Below are 20088 nucleotides of genomic sequence, written 5' to 3' on the forward strand. Positions count from 1 at the left end.
GCCATGTTTTTTTTTATTTTAATGTGCTTGAATCATATATAATCATTAAGCTAAATCTGCAACATGTATTTTAGTCATGCATAATTTTATTTTATTTTAGTGATAAAAAAGGGCCAACATATTTTTGCAAAATGTAGTCATACTGCAAATGTTTTTTAATTGTATATATTAATGAACGTAAATACAGTATTTGGTTGAAAGAGATTGGAGTTTATTTTACTGATTTATTTTTATTTTACATATATTTACTCTATACGTTTTGTTGGCGGTTAAATACTATACTCATTTTAGTGATGTTTTCGTCCGTCTGTTTAGTTATACATGTAACATCGTCTTCAAATCCTTTTATTTGATGGGAACCTCATGTTTTTGTATAATTACTGACCTGCATTGAACTGTCTGGTGTACAATTAATGACCTGTATTGAACAGTCATTTGTACAATTACTGACCTTTATTATTTAGTGTTTAAAATTTAGCTTAAGTTACTATAAACTAATTTTCATATTATGACAAGAAAATTGAGGATAAAATATTAAATCTTATCGTTGCAGAAATGCAGACATACGTAACTCAAGAAAAAACCTGAAAGGCGTTAACAAAATATACCAGAAAGTAGTGAAAATGTTACCTGGGAGGTATATATAATTCGGGGGAATAGTTTTATTGCAGAGATGAGATCTTATAGATGTTTTATACAGATATTACAACTGTGTTTATACATGAAGGGGTTCAAACACCAGCTTCTATATGTCAAGCTCTTTAGATATCTCAATATGAATATCAAAAGTATTGATTTAAAAAAATATGTAAACGCTAGTCCTTAAAAATTGAAACTTTTTTATACTATAAACTTGTTTGATTTGAAGAACATTTTATACAAACTGCTAAAAACAACTAATAGGGTATCTCATTTTATGCGAGTTAACATCTCAGAAAGGGGGTGGTTACAAAGTTCGTACAAATAGTTAATGAATCGTATCAAACTTATCAAAAAAAATAATTTAACAGTTATTAAAGTTAAAGTTGTATGTTAGTCGACACAATTGTTAAAGTAGATCATTCAGTAACTTCAGAAGAGAAGATAAGCATGATGATAAAGGGAAAGACTGCAAAAGCAAAGCTCCCATTTTTCTCATGTCCAGGTGACCTTTAAGATCGAATTGCTTCAACTCTTTCTGATTTACTCAAATTCTCAGATACAAACAAACATTGTGTGGTGGATTTGTTTTGTTATTTTTTTTTCAAGAAGTAACAAGTATCAAACGTTTTAACGCCCAATGCAGGTCTGGGGGTGTTAAAAGAATAGGCCTACAGCAGCGCTTAGCTCGTCGTAAAAGGCGACTAAATAGTGCTCAGAAGCCCAGCCGGGGGCTAGGCGCTCTGCCTACAGAGCAACTGGGATGTGTGCCCCAGTTGGTAAAATGGGGTACCCCTGGTATGTTACATGCTGGGGTTTTGAGGCTATAATACAGAAAACCTGACTGCATACCAAAGTGGCACACCGTGTCGGGAAAGATATCACGTTCCTCGCACGTTAAAGAACCCTGCTGTGGTATTCGATAGGAGTAGGAACCTTTGCGATCCGCCACAGAATGCTAAATTGCCCAACCTTACCCATCCTTCCCTTTTTTAGTGGCAATCAAAATTTGTCGGCCCTATTATCCTTGTGTCCCATCCTTTCTTTTCATTTCATCATCATATCATGTTCATTTTATTATCCATTTCATGTTCATCCTCTGAATATAGCTGAAATACTGCTGCTCGGACGTTAAACCCCAACAATCAATCAAACGTTTTAACTGTTTTACAATGTTTAAAACAATATTGTACCCTCAAAAATAGAGCAAATTTCGAATATAACTCAGTGTTCAACTCAAAAGAAAAAAAGAAATAAATATCAGCCCTGCATGAAGCCCAAATATCCAAGTTTTCAATTAAGCCTATGCGCTCTTTTCAACTAAAGATTTATTTAGCAGCCTACATTCAGAGCATAAAACAGCGTAACTAGAAAATTTAACTCTTATCATTTTTACAGTAATGCCTCCCTTTCGGAAAATATTACACAAAGGTTTTTAAGTCAACAAATATTTACATTTTTCTTAATCTGATACATTTGGATTGTTCTTTTTTTCCTACATGTTATTAACATGCCAATTTCCTGTTCAGTGGAGGATGTTATTTACAATGTTCGTGGATTAGGCAAGACTTGTGACCAAAATTGGTATGCATATTGTACAAAAATGCGCTAAGTGTTGTAAATGTAGGCAAGTTAAGTTCTTTATGTTAGAAAAAAATCACAAACGAATGTTGCTTTCCCAAATATTTGAAAAACAGAATCTTTCCAAAAAAGGATTGGTCAAAATTTAATACGAAACAATTAATTTAAATATTGGCGCTCAAAGAAAGTCTGCAAATTCGGAACATAACTGGTAGATGATTAAGTCAAGAAAAAGAAAATAGACAGTGGGTATCATATACAATCGGAAGCTAGGAGATTAAAACAATTTTATCTCGAATGTACCTCTTCCTCGGGGAACCGCAAACAAATTTTACCGTATTGTCTTATTCTTTGTTATACATTCATATTTTCGAACCTTATATATCAATCAAAAAAAGCCGTATCTACTTCTAATACTTTGTAATTGATAAACGAAAATAATTTCCACATTGGGACTGTTGGTAATGGCGCAAATCGATTACGCTACGTTTGGTTAAAGTACATTGTGTATTATGACGTTATATTTTGTATGGGCTTACTGGTGATCTCCATAACATTTTATCTTCAATTGCGACTTTCTTATTCTTTTCATTTTGGTGTTTTGGTCTATGTGTATCGAAAAACTGAGAACGTTCGGAGCTCGATATAAAAGTTCAGTTACAAGACTTTTACGACTTTCTGGTTTTTGCATTTTTCATTTGCAAATATTTTTTACGCAGAATGCACTCTGATTAGGGGAGACAATTCAACATTCAATATTTTGTGTTAATAAGTACAACAGCAACAGCTTTTTCTTAAGGAAAGATACGGGTTACTGTTTTAGGTTCTTTACAAAATTGGCCTTGTTTGACGTAAAGCAGTGGAAAAAGAAAGATTTTATGACATGCGTCATCTTTGCACAACAGTTTTATCATATACATGTTCACAGTCACACTAGCATGTTTATTTTGTTATAATTATACATATCTTAAGGTGTTTAATATCTAGGTTATAAACTTCTACAACTACATTTTCTTTGATAAGCTTTTATACAATTTATATATATGTTATGTACAAAAAGAAGATAGCATGCGGTCTGATGAAAAAAAGAATTAACTTGTGAAGAAAAACTCCAAAGGAATAATGTCACCTGTTACAACTACATTCCTTTCCAAGGTAGTACTTTTTTGTTAGAATCATGGTTGTATTTTTTTCCTCACAAAGTCTTTTCTCTACCTAATAAAAGGTACATGTGAGCATATATCTGTTTTCCCTACTTTGTATGGAAACATTGGTGAATAAGATCACAGAGAACTATCTTAACCTTGTCATGTGGTAGTATGGTCATGTATACAAGGTAGAAAAATCAAGTGCGTCAACTGTTTCAGAAGGTTATAGGCTTCTTGAAAAAAGACACTCTTGTAGGCCTTTCGAGTTCTTGAAAAAGTTACTGAAAAGGAAAATGTAGTTTGATAAGTAGAAATTAAAGTCTTTGCCCGTGCCGTTTATTTGTTATTTGGTTTTAATTTTTTTTTTTGCAAATTTGTGATGAATGTCAAGATAAGAGCCAGCTTTAACAATATAGTGTACCTGTTGGTATGTTAGTCTGAATATTTTTATGACAAGAACGAGTGTATATCTAAACAGAAATATATGTTATTTTTTATATTCTATCGTTTTAGATCGATCGATTCCTGACCGTAAAGACTTATTTCGTGTTTTAATTTATTCACAATATGTAATTAAAACCTTGTTACAAAAATATTATACAAATTTTTCGTTTTTAAAATACAATCATGATAATTAGTTTGTTCGACTAATACTATATATAACAATCGGTCATGCAAAGAAGAATTTTGTCCTGTATGTTTCAATATAGTTTGTCAGCTTTTACTGCTTATTTCTAATAGGGTGTAACCGTGAGTTTTTATTTCACTGTTTAGTTTTGCTTTGTATAATTACATTGTAACGGTTGGTTATTTATCAATAATAACTAGTTCTAATTTTATTTATAATTATTACTACACCAATAATCACTTGTTCTTTTGTTGCCATTGTTAATTTTTGTTTATGAAATTTTACACAATTTAAAGATAAAACTTTTCGCGTATTTTACCATGACCATTTTATGTATAAAAAAAACAAACCCAAAACGATTAAAATTTTAATAACTACTGTGTGTCTTCATCACGATATGAGAACTGTAAATTATGGTCATATACAAATACTAGATTGCTACCATACACCCTCCCGATGACGATGTCGCAAAGCACCCTACTACAGTGTATCTTATTGCATGTCTTTTAATTATATTTTATTCAGTTAGATATGAAGTATTCTTCTAAACACCTTTAAAATAAAACTTTTTTAAAAACTATCGTCTAGAAAGAACGTGTACAGTTTGTCTAATTACGACAATTTTCTTAATCGTTAGCAAATGGTTCTATCGTATTGCACAAACTTCGTTTACTAATTTGTCCTTGCTGTTGCTGTAAAAAAAAAACTACACTTTAATTCCAAGCACAAACATAAGTATTTACTATGGAAAACCAAAGTAATTTATCTCTTGTAATATCTTTTAAAAACCATAAAAAATACACCAAATACAGTTTTGTTAAGAATGGACAACAAAACATCAATGAATACCTCTCTTAAACGATTGGGATTCTATCATATGATATAAGATAACTGGATAACATTTATGTTGATCGTAAACGATTAACTCTCTAAATTTTGTCCTGTCTGATTTGTCGTACAATACTGAATCGAATAACCAATCTTCTGTTGTTCTGTGCGACTCATCTCTGCAAACGTCAGGATTTTGTTCATTCTGAATGCATATTTTGCATGGGGGTCGCTGGAAATTGAAAGGCGTTCTGCACAAGTACATTTGAACAAGCAGAACGCGCATGAGAAACATTTTCTTATTTCCATATTCCGTGCCTGGAAAAAAAATTGAGATAAAAAAAATTGGGCAAGTTTCTTGCTACTTACGAAACGTGTAAATTAAAACATAGTCAGACTTAAGAGTTATGCAGCGTTGATAGGTTTACTTCACTTCTCTACTTGTAATTTGAAAATCGGAATATTGCAATGATTTTCTTTTTAAATACACGTGTACCACAGTATAAAAGAACGATAATTTACAAATATTTTGATAAGAGACATGACTCAAACGGAAATTACAGAGCAACTATTTTAGAGATGCGTGATTACATCTTCGTGTTTGTTTGCGCGTATGCACACATTATATTTAAATTAATTACTCATATCAAGTGCAGTTCAATGAATTCTCCTTTATCGAAAGCAATAATTGCTTCAGTTAAAAATCAGTGATATGTACCTTTGTCTTACAATAGTGCATGATACGCCTTTCGCTTCGCTTTGCATGAAGTTTTCTTTTAACGCGCAATAAAAATATTTTTATGGTATATATCCTTAAGGAGTAATCAAAATAAAGATGAATCGAGCAGATTTCAAAAGTTTACATTACAAGAAAATAACAAACACAGATATATTCACCAACGAACATGAAATAAACAAAATCTACAAACAAAAACAGAAATAAATGCTCCACCGGATTTCACCACAAGCCGACAGTTTGAACCAGGTGTATCGGTAGGGTAAGCGCCTTATGCTTTTACTAGAAACAACTGCCGAAAAATGTCACGTCCAGGGTAGACTGTAGAGAAATGGAAAACTATGACAAAGTGCAAAGTGAACAAATCGGTGATCATGATGCACAAAAACGATCCACGAGTTCATAATGACGACCATAAAAGTTTTTAATCATGTAGCAACACAACTGCTCCAGAAGCCTATAATAATTCTAGCATGTTCTAAAAGTCTGCGTTGTGTCGGCAAGCTGTAGCATAACGTGTCAGTCGTGACACATGTATATAGACTCCATACGCAGGTGTTGAAAGGATAATGCCATAGATAAAAGGAAAGTACAATCAATGGAACCAAGGTTATAGAGATAATGAGAAAAAACGTAATTCACGGACAAAGACCGGACATGGAAAACCGAAATACATACCAAAAACATGACACGTTGAATAAACCAGTTTTTATTGCGCAGATGGATACACCATAACGATCCACGAATTCATGATGAAGACCATAAAACTTCTGTAGTGATGATTCAATCTTGTAGCAACATAACTCTGTTCCAGAAGCCTATTTGGTAGTTTGCTAGCGCTAAACAACAAGTCTGCGTAGTTTCGGGAAGCTCTTGCATAACGTATGAGTTGTGATATGAACACTCCTTACGCAGGTGCCTCATATGAGAGGAAAGTTGACAACGCTGAATGAAAAGTCATCAAGTTTGTCGTAAAGTTTGGTCAATAGTTTTCCTTTATCATCGATTTCTAAGTGTAGGTTAAAATATGAGGCTGACTTCAGTGTCTGTAGTGTTGTTTATCTCAAGTTCTTGGGGTGTAGATTCCATGTATCAAATCCCCGAAATTAGGATTGTTTAAAGATAATACGTCATCTATATAGCGGAAACTGAAACTTGAGATTAAAAGATCTAGCTAAACGATATTCGATTTAGATCAGCTATAAAGTCATCCTCATAAGAGTGAAGGAATAGATCAGCAAGCAGATCAGAGGAGCACAATGTGTTTCCATTGGAATGCCGACCTTTTGTTGAAAAACGCGTCCATCACACTGGACAAATATGTTGTCGATTAAAAATTCCAGCATTTTGTTTACATCTTCCACTGTATATTTGGAAGACGATTTGGAATTATTTCTTACAAAGTATGGGTAATTTCTACCAATAACTATATATTTGTATCTAGTTGTACCATCCTTTTTTGAAAACAACGATGTATGTTTTTAAGTTGAGGTTTGACTGAGTATGGGGAATAGAAGTATACAGTGTTGAAAAATCATAGGTTTCAATGCTATTATATTCAGATAATAGTCTTGAACTGATTGTCTCCAAAATCGGCGAATTTTTCAGGATCCACATTGAATTAATACCACTACGTGAGTAACAAGTGTTGTGGTAGGACTGCAGACCCTCTTTGAGAGTTGTGAGTATAGAAGTTAAAAGTTTTGAAAGATGTTTGGTGGTTCATTTTGCAGATCCAACTATGAAACGTTGTTTGTATGGAGTATAGAATTAAAAGTTTTGAATCAGGTTTATGTTGCTACAAGAGGAATTGACAATAAGGAATATTGGATTTTTAGAAAATGAAGTTGAAAATTTGATAATGCTTCCAAGTTTAACTTTTTAAAGATTGACAGACATAAATGCTTAGATGTTATTCTTATTATCCTTATCAATTTTATTCATATCATAACTTCGGGAGGGGATAATGTTCTGACCAATTTTATCAAATGAATGTTTATGCTCTCCAGTAGTTAGTACAGATACATTTTGGGAAAAGAATAATTTAATATACCTGCATATTGGTCACTTTTAGTTGGATTTTCTGCGCCGTACGTTCCTCTACCCAACATACCATCTCGTGCAAGTCGCAAGTCGAGACCGTCTTTCGTCACTAAGGGAGCTATTTCATTTGGACAACCATGGAATAGATAGTGTTCGTTGATTTTGCTGTCAACATCATTTGTTTGAAGAAATGAAAAACCAAGTATTTGAGTTGTTGTGACACTACCCCGCGACCCCTTGAATTCATCAGCTTTCTTCATTGTTCGGTCTTGCCGCTTCAGTTTCATCCTGTTTTCTAACTAATTCTTTGAACTTTAGTAACTTTTGCGTCTTTGTAACCACTTTCAGATGCGACTCTTCCTTTGCTTGCTAGATTTCGTTGCCATAATACTTCAAATAAATGCTTCACTTCCCGGCCTTCTACAGTTGGAGTTATATCAATAAGTTTAACAGATGTGAAGCCTTCTCTTATCCAATCACGGAGTTGTTTTTCTTTCGTATACATAATCCAGTTACTTGGTGTGACCAAATTTACATCACCAACTCGATCTGAAAAGAACAGTTTATATGTCCATACGTAAATTTGAATTACAATTTGTTACCGCTTCATGGCAAGTATTACATCCGTTTATACCATTTTCTTTCATTCATTGACTTTATTCACACCGAACAAGCAAGTGATTAAAAATTTAAAAGATTAGTTGGTAGTTTATCAACTAATCATAATGGTAGTGATATCAATGACGGAATGACTTGATGACTGCAATTGAGGTCCTTGATGACGTAGTTGATGTTGGGAGAATTTATGGTGTTGTTCAATTTATTTTTTATCGTTTTATTTATGGGAGAAACAGATTCTCCATATACAGCATATACAGCTGTCAGCCACTTTACTTTCTTTATACAAGAGTCGCGGTTTTTAGTAGAACTACAGAAATAATAGTGTACTATAAGTGCTTCCATTTAAACACTTACTAGTTTGTGATATATTAACAATTCCAACCCCTAGATAAATAACGAGGCCGACGATAGCTGCAACAAAAGATGCAGATACCCTTGTTTCTTTAGACCAGTTCTCTGAATGGCTTTTATCTGCATAAATAGCTATTGCAATCAAAAGTATAACTGCTGAAATAAGAAAAGAAAACACGTCAATTTAAACTTCTTGGATCGATTATTACAATTCCATTATTGGTGTATTTTATGAAAGGTAGTGTCATGCCGAAAAAGTGGAACATAGCCTGGAATAATTTAAATAAAATAAAATTACGAAATGGTTCAGTTTACCGTACATATGAAAATAAACAAGTACAAATAGTTATATTTGAAAGTTAAAAATGGAATTAACAAACTAAAATACACGAAAGAAAATCGAATGACATTGGGAAGAAAAAGACTTTTATTTCTTTTAACTCCCAGTGTTAATCTTTCGTCTAGATTAAAAGTTGTATTTCTCTTTTCGTATTGTTATAATTTTCCACCTGCCCAAGGCCATAAAGACCAAAATTAAAGCCTAACTCTCTGAAAAAATCTATTTTGTATTGCGTTTGTAAACATAAGTAAGTATACTGAATTCCAATTAATGCTGTGTGTTTTCAGTGACTAATGTTTGATAAAAAGATCTGCGAATTTAATACTAGCAAACGGAATGTTCGAAATTTGAAAATACATGCAAAGTATCAACGATGATAAAATTAAATAATTGCTGTTTTAAAATCAATTGCTTTAGCTGCGAATCCTTCACACCTGTTATTAAAGACACAACGGGGATAATGTGTGGAAAGCTTCGTCTCGAACTACAAGCTGTTACACATGTAGTAAATATAATGATGAAAAACGTTATCCCGGACGCTGTTTGTTTGTTTGTTGGGGTTTAACGTCCGAGCAGCAATATTTCAGCTATATTCAGACAATGAACATGAAATGGTCAAGTTTTCCGTATTATAGCCTGACGATCCCAGCATGTAACACGCCAGGGGTACCCCATTCCACCACCTGGGGCACACATCCCAGTTGCTCTGTGGGCAGAGCGCCCTAGCCGCCGGCTCGGGTTCTGAGCACTATTTAGTTGCCTTTTAGGATAAACTTAGCACTGCTGCTGGCCTATTCTTTTGACACCTGAACCTGCACGGGTCTATGACACAGTAAACATATCGGCTATTTTATGGTGCATATCTACAGATTACGTCATTGGGTTGCATAACGGACGTAGCTCTATTGTAGCTTTATTGTAGATTTAGTACAGCTGTTTAATCGGTATATATTCCACACTAATGATACAGATGATATATATAGTGGTTGTGACGTCACCAAACTTTTTTAATGATTTATTCGTTAAATTTTGATACTTACATTAAATTATAAGGAAAGACTGTTATATTTGTCGGTCTATTTGACCCCCGTGCAGGTCCGGGTGATAAAAGAATAGGCCTGCAGCAGCGCTAAGCTTGTCGTATAAGGCGACTAAATAGTGCTCAGAAACCTAGCCGGGGGCTAGGCGCTCTGCCCACAGAGCAACTGGGATGTGTGCCCCAGGCGGTGGAATGGGGTACCCCTGGCGTGTTGCATGCTGGGGTTGTCAGGCTATAATATGGAAAACCTGACCGTAAACCATAGTGGTGCACCGTGTTTGGAAAGATGCCACGTTCCTCGCACGTTAAAGAACCCTGCTGTGGTATTCGATAGGAGTAGGAACCTTTGCGCTCCGCCACAGGAGGCTAAATTGCCCCACCTTACCCATCCCCCCTTTTTCCAGTGGCAATCAAAATTTGTCGACCCTATTATCCTTGTGACCCATCCTTTTTTTTCATTTCATGTTCATTATATCCATTTCATGTTCATTGTCTGAATATAGCTGAAATATTGCTGCTCGGACGTTAAACCCCAACAAACAAACAAACAAACGGTCTATTTGACATAACCGCAATGCCCGTTGTGCACACTTACATATAACGTGCTACGCGCTTTATTTAGAGTGAACCACGCGATTAAAGTTATTTCAAATAGACCAAAAAGAAAAGTCATTTCTTAAGTATTTCAACAACTTTAGGAAAACAATTTTCAAAAATGTCAGACCTTTTTTCGGCAATATAAATGCACTAAAGCAATAAGTACTTACTGCAAAAAACTGTTTCTTGAAGACCGTTTTTCAGACAAGAATTAATACACTTTGCTGGACAAATAATTCAACGCTGACTTTCTAGTTTGTGTTTATTTTCCTACATTAATGGTTGTTAAGGAAGCATAGTTTTAGACAAAAATGAATTTTATTCATGCCATTAAAAAAATTAAATGTTGTGGCAATTTAAATACAAAAAAGAACTTACTGTAAAGAAAAAAACGTTACTTGAAGACTTCTGTTAGACAAAAATAAATACACCGGTCAAGACATTTAAAACAATGTCGATGATGTAGCTTATGACTATTTCCCTATATTAATGGTTGTTAAGGAAGTCAAGGCTTAGGTTTTTACACGCATTTCAAAAGTAAAATTGGAAATGGGGATTCAAACGTGTTTCTTAAGAATTTGTGACTGGATTCATGATACTCTACTGTCAATTATCCGGAATGCAAGAACTTCTGGTGTAATATACACATTTTTGCAACTACTTTCCATTTCGTTTACAATAACAAGTCTTTCGCTAAATCAATGGCTGTCTGGGGATTTTGGAAATCAAGGATTGCGGAGATATTGCAAAATGATCAATGGTTTTCAGTGCTGTGGTGACATTTATGACCACATTAACCGCCAACGTAAGTAACGTAGGAAACAATTTGTACATGCATATGGAATAGTTCTTTTTAATAACACTACACATTGATATATTCTGGGATCAATGCAGATATACATAAGCATTGATTGAAATTGTAGGCAACATACTTTTATAAATACTTTTGCTATTTTAATATGCAGTATATAAAAGCAAGCACTGGGATCGTAAACATTTTTGAATTTTCATTACCCTTACGAACAGCTTTAAGTATATCATTTTCATGTTAAGAAGGTCTGTTTCATTATTCGCACAATTCTGGAAATAACAGTTCTTTGCAGGAATATTCTACATATTATAACTTGTTAACAAATTCACCAATTTGACAAAACTGACAACTTTGCATAAAGTTAAAAAAAACTGGTTGTACTTCATATCTTAGAAAAACGTTTTTTTTTTAGTTGAATATGGTTTTTTAATAGCTAGTGGAACAGCGGAGAAAGATGCGTACGTACATTCAACTATTAAAAACACGACTATTACATCAACTGCGTGATGAAGTAGTAACACATGAAAGAAATTACAAGAATATGTTTTCATAACATAAAAATTTAAAATCATCTTTTTTTATTTAATGATTCTGATCATTACTGAACCGTTTTCAATTTGGCTGATATATAGCACTTGGGACCATCTCAAAAATGTTGTTTTCACGCACTCATGCGATGCAGTTGAGTTTACTTACGAAGATCGATATGAAACATACTTATCAATGTACAGGTCTTGTCTTGCAGTGTTTGCAATATTTTTAAAACTTGGATTTTATAATGTAGAAAATAATTTCAGCTTTCATTTTAACATTTATAAATCAATAAATGTAGATAGATGTATATATAGGCGAAGTCTAATTAATTAATTGATGAACCAAAAACTTACATATCCGAGTTGGTCTTGGCTTAATGCCATTAGATATCAATGTAAAGTAATTAACAGATTAACAAAAAAACTAACAAATGTAGATACATGTATCCTTTGGGCCGATATCAAGATCTCGGGCTAATAACAAGGGCAATACTAAAAAGGCCATGTAACAGTATATAATCAATACTTCTATTATATATCACACAAGGTATATTTTAAATATTCTTATACTGAAACCAAATATTTTAGTGAAGACTTGAAGCAGATTTAAGCTTATTTTTTACTGTAAGCAAAGAAAACAAAAATGAAATTTAATTTTAGAGAAAGGATAGTTAAGAGCATCATAAATCTGGCTAAGTATAGTGCTTCGTAGTTGTAAGATTCGGCTGTGTCCTTTGTTTCGTTTTTCAATGTTGTTCTTAAAAGGTTGAATTCACTGAAAGCCATGCCAAAGTATAACCAAATAGCACGTAGTAAAATTTATTATTTACAGGGCGTTTTTAAATAAAACAATAAGAGGTTTATATATAACTTTTATATAACTTATAATCAAGGGCTTGATTACTATAAACATAAATATTGAAATTGCTTATAAGCATATTTTGAAAACACTCCATTTTACTTAATTTACGCACCGTGCAGGTCCGGGTGTTAAAAGAATAGGCCTGCAGCAGCGCTAAGCTTGTCGTAAAAGGCGACTAAATAGTGCTCAGAACCCTAGCCGGGGGCTAGGGCGCTCTGCCCACAGAGCAACTGGGATGTGTGCCCCAGGTGGTGGAATGGGGTACCCCTGGCGTGTTACATGCTGGGGTTGTCAAGCCATAATACGAAAAACCTGACCGCAAACCATAGTGGTGCACCGTGTTGGGAAAGATGCCACGTTCCTCGCACGTTAAAGAACCCTACTGTGGTATTCGATAGGAGTAGGAACCATCGGACTCCGCCACAGGAGGCTAAATTGCCCGACCCTATCCACTTCTCCCTATTTCCAGTGGCAATCAAAATTTGTCGACCCCATTGTCCTTGTGTACAGCTGCAATATTGCTGCTCGGACGTTAAACCCCAACAAACAAACAGAATTGATTTACACAAAATACCAATGCAATTTTGTAACTTACAATTGTGTTCACATACAATGTTTGATCTGATCTGATACCGAACATTCTAGAAATATAGGAGAAAGTTTATTAAATTGTTATGCAGTGTCTGACTTCTTTAAGATTCATACAACTTTTTAAAAAGTCGATGGGCCTGAAGTGACAGGAATATTTATTCGGATTCATTCAAGAGGTCATGTTTTGGAATTGTTTTTATAGACATCTGATTTATTTTCTGGTTGTTATTTCACCATTTATTGATGCCACAAGTGCGTTTTTGATTATCGAATGTTTCCTGTTCGTTTTGGTATTTTATACTATACACAGTGAATATGTTTCCGGACAACCTCGTCATAGATACGTAGTTATTATATTTAGTTTTATTGGTAAGCAATCATATTGGCATTATTACATTTTTCATTCAGAATTAAACATTTAACTATATCACAGTGTATAAATTTGTAAGGAGGAAATATTATACCTGACAAAGAACGTGAGTTTAAAGTATCAAGGTTTTTATTAATTATTTGCAATATGTTATGACATTCATTACTGGATCTGTATATCCTGCGTTCACATATAGACTCCACGGGGACACTTCTTTTTAGCTCGGCAGCCCCATAGAGCTATTGCTATCACTTGGCTTCCGTCATCGCCAGTAAACTCTTCTCCACATTTTCACTGACTTGACAAATTTTAATGAAAGTTGATATTAATGCTCATAAATTATTTTTATGTTTTATGTCCTTAGAGCATAGTGGTAAAGCTACTTGTTTCAATGTATATACCAAAAAAAACTATGAGGGATAGAGAACAATATCATAAGACTTTTCTTCTTTGTATAGAAAAAAAATACGTAAGGCTCCCAGTTTTTAGTGGAATCCGAGTTGCTCATTTACTTTTGTTACTTTGTATGTATGATTTTAGTTACTTTATTTTCTTTGTTGTGTATGTCTGTTTTCCATGTCTGGTCTTTGTCCCTGGATTACATTCTTTTGTCTACCGCTATAAACTTTGTTCCCTTGATTACTCTTTCATAACTAGGTTTTTACTTGTAGGGCGACTTCATTTTAAAGTAATTGCCAATGCGAAAAATGACGGCTTATTTGCAGATTGTAGTCAATACCTTGAAAACTATCATAGATAGTTCGATAATTTCAGTTGATAAAATGATCATCAAGATACGGCCTACAAAAGTCTCCTGTTGTCGAGATTGTATGGTGACTCCAAGATACATGTAAGAGTCATTGCTATTGAAAGACAAAAAAATGAACCAGGTGAGCAATATAGGTTCCAGTAAGCATCAGTGTTCTAGATTTTGGAGGCAATGGGAAAGCCTAAATGGAAAATTAGGTTCAAGAAAAAAAAAACAATAAAAATTTGAAACAAACAAAAAAATTTAGAAAAAAAAACAAGTAAAAGGTGTATGTGTGTACTTTTAAGTTTTTTTATTTATAAAGCATATTTATTCTTTATTTTGCAGCTTTGTGTACGTTTCTGTCCGTTGTTATCTACGGAGCAAGATATAAAGACGTCACCGTGATCTACTGCTTATATCATCTGCGCATCCAATCTTTCTCTTCAAATTCTTATAATTTTATATGGTATTTATATGAGCCAAGGCTTTTGAACAGAATTTTGGAAACGTCAATGGAATGCAATCTATTTTTATTTTCTTAGCAGCTTCAGCAAAATCGTGAACAGTCACCCAATAATCTGAAAAGATTTAGTTTTTACAAAAAAAGCAAAAATGTATGATTTAATGGTATTTAAAATGTATTAAGATGTATGTGTGATGTGCAAAATGATATCGATTGCATTAATACATTTATAACACGTTGATGAACAAGTTGAACACCATTTACGCGTTCTCACCTTTTATATTAAACCGTGTAAAAATTAATAAGGAGCTTCTCTAACAGTTCTATTATTCCATCCAGTTTAATGTGTTTGTGTGTTTGTTTGGGTTTAAAGTCCGAGGAGCAATATTTCAGCTATATTCAGCCGATGAACATGAAGTGGATAATAAAATGAACATGGAACGATGATGAAATGAAAAATGGGATGAGACACAACGATAATAGGGTCGAGAATTTTTTATTGCCACTGGAAATAGGGAGAGGTGTGTAGAGTCGGGCAATTTACTCCTCCTGTGGCGGAGTCCTATGGTTCCTAATCCGGGAGAATACCACAGTAGGGGTTTTTAACGTGCGAGGAAAGTGGCATCTTTCTCAACACGGCGCACCACTATTGTTCGCGGTCAGGTTTTCCGTATTATAGACTGACAACCCAAGCATGTAACACGCCAGTGGTACCCCATTCCAACACCTGGGGCACACAACCCAGTTGCTCTGTGGGCAGAGCGCCTAGCCCCCGGCTAGGTTTCTGTGCACTATTTAGTCGCCTTATACGACAAGCTTAGCGCTGCTGCAGGCCTATTCTTTTAATACCCGGACCTGCACGGGGCAATAAAAAACAATTCTTACTAGCTTAGAAAATAAGCAGTTCTGAAAATAAAAAAATGTAATCCAGGGATAGATAACAGACAAGGAAAACAGACACACAGAACATAAATTAACCAAAATAATGCATACCAAGTAACTCGGACTCGGACTCCACTAAAAATTGAGAGTATGGACCAGGTGCATCGGTAGGGTGAACGTCCTCTCCTTTTCTAGAAATACCAACCGAATTGTTCATAAAAAAGTAAAGGGTAGATGAAAGGGTAAAGAAAAACTATAACACGACCATAAAACTTCTGTAGTGATGATTTCAATCTTTTAGCAGCATAACTCTGTTCCAGGGAAGTCTACCGCAGTAAAAAGTATGCCTAGTTACAGAAAGCTCTGGCAAAAAGTATGTGTTGTGTTTTGAAAACTCAATTCACAGGTGCTGAAGAGATGTTGACACAGATGAAAGGGAAGTTGACAATACGGAATGAATTCATCGCGTTTATAGTTTTGTCAGTAGTTTTTTTTTACCACCGATCTACACATTGTCTGTAGTATCTTTTATATATCAAGTACTTTGGGATCGATGCGATCAATAAAATCCCCGAAACTAGAATTGTTTAACAATAATACGTCATCTATATCGCGGAAACTGAGATCAAAGGATCTGGCTAAACGGTGTTCCTTTTTTGAATCAGATCGACTACAATGTCAACCTTATAAGAGTGAAGAAATAGGTAAGCGAGTAGAGGAGCACACTTTGTTCCCATTGGAATGCTCTCCGTTGTTGAAAACACTCTCCCAACACACTGGAAAAAATGTTGTCGACCAAAAATTCAAGCATTCAGAAATCGTCTTCTTCGGTACATTTGATTGATTGATTGATTGATTGTTAGGGTTTAACGTCCGAGCAGCAATATTTCAGCTATATTCAGACAATGAACATGAAATGGATGATAAAATGAACATGTAATGAAAAAAAAAAGGATGGGTCACAAGGATAATAGGGTCGACAAATTTTGATTGCCACTGGAAAAAGGGGGGATGGGTAAGGTAGGGCAATTTAGCCTCCGGTGGCGGAGCGCAAAGGTTCCTACTCCTATCGAATACCACAGCAGGGTTCTTTAACGTGCGAGGAACGTGGCATCTTTCCAAACACGGTGCACCACTATGGTTTGCGGTCAGGTTTTCCGTATTATAGCCTGACAACCCCAGCATGCAACACGCTAGGGGTACCCCATTCCACCGCCTGGGGCACACATCCCAGTTGCTCTGTGGGCAGAGCGCCTAGCCCCCGGCTAGGTTTCTGAGCACTATTTAGTCGCCTTATACGACAAGCTTAGCGCTGCTGCAGGCCTATTCTTTTAACACCCGGACCTGCACGGGGCTCGGTACATTTGGAAGATGATGTGGAATCTTTTTTTACCAATTGTGAGAAATCTCTACAAAGAACTGCATATTTGTATCTAGGTGTAGCGTAACAACGATGAATAATGTTTTTGAGTCAGGATTTAAACTGAGTATGGCGAATAGAAGTACACAGCGATTTTAATGCCGTTGTATTCTGATACGATTCTTGAATTGAGGCTTTCCAGAAGATTTTTTTGAAGCTTTAAGGATCCTCAATGAATTAATACCAATACAGGATTAGCAAGTGTCGTGGTGATTCTGCTGATCAAAGTCCATGAGCTTAATGAGATATTCGATCTAGATGGTAATGAACTTGTGGCTTGTGTCGTTTGTAGGAACCATGGAAACGTGCTGTTGCTGTACCAATGGCTCATCGATGAAAATGTGGTGTTTGTGGATACAAACATAATTTATTAGCAATAGAGGACACCGGCACATATTATTGCCAAGTTTAATAGGGTAAAAAAGTCAGGAATCTGCGAAAATCATGCTTGAGGAAATGAAGCTTTCAACCAAAGATGAAATTAAAGAAGACCAACCCCTTATTCCAATTATAGCAAGACAGATGAAATAGGGAAAGACGCATTTGCTAGGGTATACAAGCTTTAAGGGGAGCTGATTTGGGTTTTGTATGGCAATCAAAGTGGTAGAGCTAAAAATAAAAAGGATGCCAAAATAAAATAAAATCATGGTTGAAGAAGAGTTAAAAATCCATTCGAACGTTACACCCTAACATTGTGTGGCTTACGTCTCTGGCTTATGTTGTACACAGTATATTCCTTGTATCTGAATTTATTAGCGGTTTTAACATAGATGACATCATCTGTTATGACAATGCTAACAGTTAATTGAACCTTACTTTCCCAAAAATATTGCATTTTAGTATGCAGTGTCTGCAAGCTATTATAAATCTACATGGAGTTGAACATCCATTTATCCACAGACATATATTAAACCTGCCAACATTATCATTAATTGCCAGTCACATGTAACTAAATTGCGTAATTAAAGTGTTAGTCGAGTAGAAAGTTATACTCAATAACAAATCTTGGTGGACAACCAGGTACACCAACATATATGGCTCCTGAGGTTATTCTCCTTGGGAAAAGTGCAACAAGAAATCAGATATCTGGTCTCTTGATGGGTGTATCCCAGATCGAATTGAAGAAGCGTAGGGGAACCTTGACACCCCAGAATACGTTAAAAAGGTCAGTGAGAAGAATAAAACACCGCTAGCACTTGAGAAGGTATCCGAACCAGTGAACAGCATTCTTGCCAAATGTTTAATATATAGATCTGACGATCGGCCAGATGCATAAGAAGTTCTATCATCTATAAGAAAACATGTATAAACAGCTGGTGTATGCACACACAAACAAAAATGTGACACTTTATTAGTGCTTTGTGTTGAAGATAGTTTTCACGTCATTTGTCTGTCTTTCTTTATTGCCACCATCAACATTTGTGAATACTAAAAGATTTACACAGTTGCATGTGGCGATGTGCATATTATATTCTTATCTCACCCAACTCAATGGGTCACATTAGCCATTTCTTGCTCGGTCCATATACATTAACATTTCTTTACACATTTTCTCCAAAAACCTACCAGAATCTCTCAAATCTTTTAAAATGCTGAAATGGCGACCATTATGTTTGTTTTTGTTTGTTTGTTGGGGTTAAACGTCCGAGTAGCAATATTTCAGCTATATTCAGACAATGAACATGAAATGGATGATAAAATGAACATGAAATGAAAAAAAAAGGATGGGTCACAAGGATAATAGGGTCGACAAATTTTGATTGCCACTGGAAAAAGGAGGATGGGTAGGGTCGGGCAATTTAGCCTCCTGTGGCGGAGCGCAAAGGTTCCTACTCCTATCGAATACCACAGCAGGGTTCTTTAACGTGCGAGGAACGTGGCATCTTTCCCAACACGGCGCACCACTATGGTTTGCGGTCAGGTTTTCCGTATTATAGCCTGACAACCCCAGCATCTAACACGCCAGGGGTACCCCATTCTACCACCTGGGGCACACATCCCAGTTGCTCTGTGGGCAGAGTGCCTAGCCCCGGCTAGGTTTCTGAGCACTATTTAGTCGCCTTTTACGACAAGCTTAGCGCTGCTGCAGGCCTATTCTTTTAACACCCGGACCTGCACGGGGCGCGACCATTATTATGAAAACTCAGTAAGCTGAAATGGGGAGTTTGACTCTGAAAGCAACTACAAACACAACTGTACGAATGGCCACAGAGAATGTATTGAAACACGCGGGAAAAGTCACCAGTTTTCTAAAGTTCTGAGTTTGAATTCTGAATTATGTATTAAGAGAGCGCGAGAAAGTTATCAGTCATTAACTGCTCGAGTCCTGTATTTTGAATTCTGAATTGTGAATTTTGAATTCTGAATTTAGAATGGTCCTTCTCGGCTTCCGTATATTGCTAATTGGTCCAGTAGATTTAGAGGAAAATAGTTTTGAAAATTTGTTAACGACGACGACGGACACCAAGTGATGACAATAGCTAAGCTGGCTGAACTGAAATCGAATATCTCGCCAAGTACTCATAAAGGTCGACTCCATCTGATTTTGAATCAGCTTGAAGTTATTGTCTGTGCATCTAATCCCTGTACTTCACACTTGCCTTTGGATAAAAAAAAATACAGTTCACATATAGGCTATAATTGTCTATGCGCCCAAATCCCTGTACTTTACATTGCCTTTGGATAAAAAGTTACAGTATCTAAATATAAACAACGCATTTGTGAAGGAAGAAAATGTGAGGAGTATCCTTAAATTATGATTTCAAACATAAAAAAGTGACATGATATGACAGATGAGTGGGAAACAATATCACAAATAATTCACAAATACTTCATTGAAAAAATTGATTGTAGC

The 20088-nt window shown here is 35.2% G+C and overlaps 1 protein-coding gene and 1 pseudogene across 2 annotated transcripts in view; one reads left to right on the top strand and one right to left on the bottom strand.

Moving 5' to 3' along the window:
• Nucleotides 1-3168: 3168 nt before the first annotated feature.
• Nucleotides 3169-20088, bottom strand: part of LOC148625107 (uncharacterized) — a 39190-nt pseudogene continuing 22270 nt past the window's right edge. The window contains exons 2-5 of the transcript XR_015919857.1: nucleotides 8579-8731; nucleotides 7614-8152; nucleotides 4846-5142; nucleotides 3169-3649 (exon numbers count right to left, since the gene is read on the bottom strand). The product of XR_015919857.1 is annotated as an uncharacterized LOC148625107 (transcript). The remainder of the gene's footprint in view (nucleotides 3650-4845; nucleotides 5143-7613; nucleotides 8153-8578; nucleotides 8732-20088) is intronic.
• LOC148625108 (uncharacterized) lies at nucleotides 13498-15129 on the top strand. The gene is made up of 2 exons (XM_088571261.1): nucleotides 13498-13761; nucleotides 14875-15129. The coding sequence occupies exons 1-2, from the start codon at nucleotides 13528-13530 to the stop codon at nucleotides 14959-14961; spliced, it is 321 nt and encodes a 106-aa protein (XP_088427387.1). The 5' UTR covers nucleotides 13498-13527; the 3' UTR covers nucleotides 14962-15129.

Source organism: Perna viridis, chromosome 2 (assembly GCF_037379345.1).
Source record: "Perna viridis isolate PV_CMFRI_1.1 ecotype Kerala chromosome 2, ASM3737934v1, whole genome shotgun sequence".
Taxonomy (NCBI): domain Eukaryota; kingdom Metazoa; phylum Mollusca; class Bivalvia; order Mytilida; family Mytilidae; genus Perna; species Perna viridis.